At 30.8% G+C, this 7,084-nt stretch overlaps 1 protein-coding gene across 1 annotated transcript in view; it reads left to right on the top strand.

Moving 5' to 3' along the window:
• Positions 1-6,860, top strand: part of LOC116848337 — a 26,443-nt gene extending 19,583 nt beyond the window's left edge. The window contains 10 exon segments of the mRNA XM_032824293.1: positions 3,062-3,152; positions 3,807-3,992; positions 4,066-4,159; positions 4,381-4,483; positions 4,656-4,761; positions 4,991-5,097; positions 5,647-5,715; positions 6,016-6,187; positions 6,367-6,546; positions 6,614-6,860. Coding sequence (XP_032680184.1) covers positions 3,062-3,152; positions 3,807-3,992; positions 4,066-4,159; positions 4,381-4,483; positions 4,656-4,761; positions 4,991-5,097; positions 5,647-5,715; positions 6,016-6,187; positions 6,367-6,546; positions 6,614-6,780 — 1,275 coding nt within the window. The 3' untranslated portion in view covers positions 6,781-6,860.
• Positions 6,861-7,084: the final 224 nt, after the last annotated feature.

Here is a 7,084-nt window from a genome sequence, read left to right as displayed (position 1 = left end):
GTGTGTGTGTGTGTGTGTGTGTACATATACAGGGTGTTTCACTTTAAGTGATATGGTCGATTATCTCGCGAATTGATGATTTTATCGAAAAATTTTTCAAACGAAAGTTGCATGGTTTTAAAGGTTACACGTGATGAAAATGTGGAATTGACCTTGAGTGACCTTGTCAAAATCAGGTCAAGGTCACTAATGTTTTTTAAATGGAAACACTATTTTTTATTACATATTTTTTATTACATAATAGCTTATCGCGAGAGCTTTCTAGAACACTATAATAAAGTTACGTTTCATTGAGTACTTTTCGAGTATGGAGCTTGAAAGTTACGTCGTTATCCATGTACGCATGCGCGCGGAGCGGGATTTTTACGCTTAATATATATATATATATATATATATATTAAGGTGGCCCTTATTTTTTGACTTTTAAATTTTTTCCGCGGCACCCTCCAAGAAGTTTCCATTTGACAAAGAAACAATCCCTGCCAAACTTTTGCTCCATCAGATAACGAGAACCCGTGCTCCCGGATCGTTAAACATTAGAGTATCTTTGTATTAAGCTATCAATATGGATTTACGTTATCAATATGGATTTTGAAGCGTGTTTTCCACAAAAATCACCCTAAAGGACTTTTCTTTTTGCTCCTACATTTTATAGTTCCATTTAAACAATTAGATAAATTGTTGATGACTAAAAAATAAAAATAGTTATTACATTTATTGTTTGAGCTACAACAAATCATGTATGGACAATAAAAGTTACAATAGTATGTTTGGAGAACAATATAAGTGTAAAACATGATACCTTTCATGTTTTTATTAATAAAGAAATTTTTTAAATTAAATATTACATAATAATTAATAATCTCGTGGCTCCTAATCTTATGCTGGAAGGGGTCCATAGATATAAACCACTTATCATGGTTTTGTGGCGGAAATAAAGCAGCCTTTATTAAAAAGGGACAGACTTTTTACCGAAAGAATGCTATTTCTTTATATTGTTTGACGCGTTCAGACAATGAGAAACACTGCGAGCCCGCAACCTAGGTATTATACAGTCTGTTTGATAAAAGCGTGCCCGGCAAAACTTTTACATATAAACGAGTAGACGGGAAATTTAAACAGAAGCCGGTAGAGGGACCTTTTGTTTAAGATGATAAAGTTTTAGTTGTCATTCGATCTTCGTGATAAAAAATATATATTTCGCCATGAGTGTCAAATGCACCTCGCGTTTCGAAGCCATGTTTCTTTGTACATATCCGAAAGGACCAAAAATGTTACGCCAAACGGCTGCTAAGTACATGAGAAAGTCGAAAGCATTTGTAAATTAAGTGTGAATCGCTACTTAGAGGTGAAAAATGTCGATGACTTACCGAGACGTGGCTCTACACAAGGATTTGGCATTTTGCATATTTTCACAAACAACTTAAACGCTAGCAAGATAGTCAAAATTTATAAGAAGGCTTCATTACTATCTGCTCAAACATGGTTTACAAGGAAAAACGAAAAATGGATACTACAAGAAGATTGATGAACATCGAAGTCGCCTTTGTACCGCGTGGAAATAAGAAAATAATATTGAATTACTTGATTGGCCGTCACAGTCACCGGATGCAAATCCTATCGAAAACGTTTGTCCTTGACGAAGTTTAAACTTTGTGGAAAGAAAATTTGGTCGGTCAAGGAGTTAGTTCGACAAATTCGATTGATATGGAGATCTTTACCTCAAGAATGCCATAAAATTAGTTAAAAGTATGCCTCGGAGATGCCAGGAAATTATTAACCTCTTACGTATTGTCCTCCTCTATAGTGGCTTTTGCATATGTCATCTTTTTGAACAGTAAGCCACTATAGCGGCTTTCGCGTATATCATCTTTCTGAACGGTACGCCACTATAATGGCTCATTCTTATTTCTAATAAATTATAATTTATTCATCTAAAACTGTATTCTGATGTACTTGCGTAGTGAAAAGCATTACCAGACACAAATCGCAGTGTTGCATTGTTTTCGTGAAGTTCACATTGAACTTTACCGTATAGAGATACAGCTCCGCGGAAAGTCCTGCCGTAGCTAAGAGGTTAATAATGAAGATGACTGGACAAATTATTAATAATAAAACTTTATAGTTCTAATCAAGTAGTATGTCTATATTTTATTCCAAATCATTTCAATAAATTATTTATCAAATTTTGTCGTACACGCTCTTATCAAACAGACTGTACATCTATGGTCTCCTTCCAGTATAAGATTAGGACCCACGAGGTTATTAATTATTATGTAATATTTAATTTAAAAAGTTTCTTTATTAATAAAAACATGAAAAGTATCTTGTTTTACACTTTTATTATCCTCCAAATATACTATTGCAACTTTTATAGTCCATGTATGATTTGTTGTAGCTCAAACATTAAATGCAATAACTATTTATTTTTATTTCTTAGTCATCAACAATTTATCTCATCGTTTAAAGGAGATTATAAGATCTCAAACGATATAGAAAAAAAAAGAAAATTCCTCTAGAACGATTTTTGTGGAAAACACGCTTTAAAAACCGTATTGATAACGTAGACAGCTTAATACAAAAGTACTTCAATGTTTAACAACCCGTGGGCACGGGTTATTGTTATTCGATCGAACTCAAAATTGATAGAAATTATTTTTTTATTATATGGAAACTTTCTGGAGGGTGCCGTGGAAAAAAATGGAAAAAAATTTTGACCAAGAGTAAATGAGGACCATCCTAAATATATATATATATTTATTTATTTATTTATTTATTTATACGATACACACTTCGTATATGTGTTGAAGAATTATTAAAATATAAATATAAAATGATTATATATCGTTGAGCATGCAATTCAAAACTTTTCATATTGTTATTTACATGTTATTGTGTCGTTCTTTACATGAAACGGAAATTGTTAATTTTCACAAACATAGTTCTTTATAAATATGACGATTCTTTAAATTGTTCGTAAAACATATAATTATTTAGCTGTGTGTAAAGTTTAATAGTATTATGAAGTAATATTGGAAACAATCTCCTTCTATGATTTCAGGCAATATTAAACAATACAAAGCATATCGAGAAAGGCCAATTCTATGAACTTCTACATGCTTGGTTAAACACTGGACTTCTTACCAGCAAAGGTAACGCAATAAAATTAATATTTTGATCCTATAGTGCGCTTTACATTATTGAAAACATGGACGTGACGATACGGGTTGTAACGATATGGATATGATCAATTAAAATAGCGACACTCGCTTCTACGAACGTAGCACTTGTTCTAGCAATTAAATTCACTCTCTAATAAAGATATAACTATAAGCACGTGGAAGTGTAAAAGAATAAAATTGATATCAGTATCAATTGGTTTTTATCCAGCTTATGATTTCCTGAGAGCGTAATAAGAAGGTCTTGAGAATAACTCTCATATTTCATAAAAAAGTTTTCAGAAAAATCCTAAAATACTGTTTTCCATACAGCACAGCAATATTGCAATAATATTGTGACAACGTTTCATCGCAAGATTATAAAAAATTACCTTATGTTAGAAAATACTTTTCGCACTTATGAGTTTAGGAAATACTTTAATGTCGCTTAAAATTAATTAAATGATACACTGGAAGAGAGAGTGAAGGTCACTAATTGCATGCTAAAATTATTAGTATTGTACTTTCTTCATTCTTTTATTTGGTATTATTTTCCTCATTTCATAGCATTTTGCGCGTTTCGTCATAATATTCTAGTTGCAAACGATTCGAGAAATAAGGTAAATCATAATCTTATTTTTTATTTAGGGGCCAAGTGGCATTCACGACGGAAGATATTAACGCCTACATTCCATTTCAATATATTGCAACAGTTTATTCATATTTTATTGGAGGAGAGTGAACGGATGACACATAAATTAAAGAATATTGGTGGAACGGTTGAAATAGATGTAATACCGTTCGTTTCAGAACACACACTAAACGCAATATGCGGTAAGTCATCATACATTTATAATTGTATGGACAGCTTATTTAGCATATATCTAAAGGTAGTCTGTATTTATAGAAACTGCCATGGGTACTTCTCTGCATAGTCTCGGTGCGGCCCAAAAAAAATATCGACAAGACGTACGTCAAATGAGTCAACTTTTTATTTATAGGTAACTAATAATTGCAATATTAGCCTGACAATTTGTAGCAAGAGAAAAAAGTTGTAGGGAAAGGAAGACAACAAATGTACATCTTTTGATACATACTCACAGTTTTAAATTTATTTATTTCATTATTTATAAATATTCTTTTCACATGTGATTATTCAGAGACTATTAATATAATTGTTTTCTCAGCTTTATATTTGTCGTTACATAATTCTGCTATTTAGATTATTTAGGCCCTGGTTATATCCCAACCTGACATTCGCGTTGACGTCCGCGGGCAGATTGCAAAAGAAGACATTAAAAAGCTTGCATGGATTCACTGAAAAAGTGCGTAAGAATCAAGTTACTCGGCATTCAATGAGCTTCATAGTGCGTGAAATTTAAATGCAAATATTCTATAAAAGTACTGATAAAAAATATTAAAATATTAGTGAAATAACGCAATATTACGGGTCGTAAAATTAATTAATGTTTTCTTCCATATTTACTTCATTTTTAGATCATTGCGGAAAGAAAACTTTATCATGAATACACGAACAATAAATATTTACATAATTTAGTAAATGACGATGCGATGGAAACGGATGATGTAAAAATACACGGATGTACGTAATTCAAATTTATACTTTAATTTCATTTTAACATCGGAAAATCAAAATTACGGTATTTCAACTGAATATTCTAAAGTGAAAGTAATTTATTACTTGTGATCGCTGTAAAAGTTTCAAACGAAACTGGCTTAATTTAAATATATGAAATGATAACAAGTGTAACATAATAAGTATATTAGGAGATATATGTCAATTATAGTTTATAATCTTTCATTTGATTCAGCTCGAAGAAAGCGGCTTGCCATGCTGGATCTTTTAATAGCAGCCTCGCAGGAAAATCATTTGAGTGATTTGGATATCAGAGAGGAAGTGGATACTTTCATGTTCGAAGTAAGTATATTCGTATAATTTTACTTTAATAGCTTGATTCATTAAACGGCTATATAAATAAAAAACAAAAATTATATGTATATATATATATATATATATATATATATATATATATATATATATAAACGTTAGTTATATATGAATTAGAATTTAAAATACACTAACTAGACTGTTTACTGAGATATAAACGAATTATATTTTTATTTAAAGCAATCAGACAAATTTATTTACATGAGTTTGGCCAAAGCCACGAAACTTGTACTGACTAAACTTGTTTGGTTATTTCAAATTTCTATGGAAGTCATAGTGGAGATTCTGAGAGTCGTGAAATAGACAAAAGCATTTTTCGTTTTTCGAGCAACTTAAGAAAAGAATTACATTATAATTATTATATTCGTACCATTAGACCTAAATGTTCTACTTGACCAGAAGAATATTTCATTATAATAATCAGAAATTCTGTTTAATTTATTCAAATTCTATTTAACTAAACGTTAATCAAACCGTGATAGTTTTTTTACATGTAGCTAACGTACAAATTGATTGTAGGGTCATGACACAACAGCAATGGCTATATGCTTTACTTTGTTACTGTTAGCTGAGCACAAGGATATTCAGGTACTTCTCGATGAGGACATGCAATATATAAAGAAGCAATTTATTTAATCCTGTTTAATCATTAAATAATTAATTAGTTCCTATTAAAACGGGAAAAATATTTTCTACTCGTCCCAGTGTATTTTCGTTTATCAATAGTAATTAATCAGTCGAATGAAATTAAAGGAAAGCAATCTTATAATAAAATAATGAAGTAAATATAAATATACATATAGATATTTGCTGAAATTATTTTTTGCATATATATAAAATATCACGAAGCAGTGAGATATATAATTTTAATTGGAATTGGTGATACAGGACCGCGTTAGGGAGGAGATCAATACAGTGATGGAACAGTTTGAAAAAAAGTTGACTATGACAGTCATGCAGAATCTATCGTACTTAGAAAGATGTTTGAAGGAATCGTTGCGGCTGTATCCCAGCGTACATTTTATATTGCGACGTGCTGACGAGGATGTAAAATTATGTGGTAACAGCAATAAATTTTTGTAAATGTATAACCGTATTTCAGATTTAATGTTTTGAAATCAATGCAAATAAATCGGAGTTATATCCATAAATAATATATATTTTTTATATATAGGCATTATCGTAACATTTTCCATTATTATGTATAAATTACATTTAATTATGTAATATACTTTACAGATTCAAATGTAATACCCGGTGGAACAGTTGTACAACTCAATATCTACGATGTTCATAGAGATCCCAATTTCTGGTCAAGTCCCAATGTATTTGATCCAGACAGATTTTTGCCTGAAAAAATACAAAAGCGTCATCCTTATTCGTACCTGCCGTTCAGCGCGGGACCACGGAATTGTATTGGTAAGTTAGCGTAATCCTCATACCTCTATATGTGAGCAATTTTTAATACACAAATTATGCATGACAGGCCAGCGATTCGCTATGTTGGAAATGAAGATCATGATAGCTACTCTCGTACGCAACTTCTATTTGGAACCTATTGATTATCTAAAAGATATGAAGATAATTGCTGATATAATACTTCGGCCTAACCATCCGCTGCGTGTAAGATTTGTCCCAATAGAAGACGTTTGAAGCAAGAATGGATTCTATGAATAATAGAAGCGAATGCAAATACGTAGTTAAAATCTAACAATTGTCGATTTAACAATTACACATCCATACATGTGTGTATAAAAACTTAATATTAAAATCGCATACATACATATACATGTGTGTATGTATGTATGCGATTTTAAAATTATAATTTTATATATACGTGTACGGATGTGTAATTGTTAAATCGACAACTGTTAGATATAGAAATTTGTTATATATTGAAATAAGTAAATGGTATATATGTAGAGATTATCTTAAACTTTAAGAATAAATTTTTTAG

The sequence above is a fragment of the Odontomachus brunneus genome, unplaced genomic scaffold (assembly GCF_010583005.1).
Source record: "Odontomachus brunneus isolate Ranch 3 - 2012 unplaced genomic scaffold, Obru_v1 Obru_scaffold_093, whole genome shotgun sequence".
Taxonomy (NCBI): Eukaryota; Metazoa; Arthropoda; class Insecta; order Hymenoptera; family Formicidae; genus Odontomachus; species Odontomachus brunneus.
The sequence above is the reverse complement of the archived record's forward strand: the minus strand, read 5'-3'. Positions and strand labels throughout refer to the sequence as shown.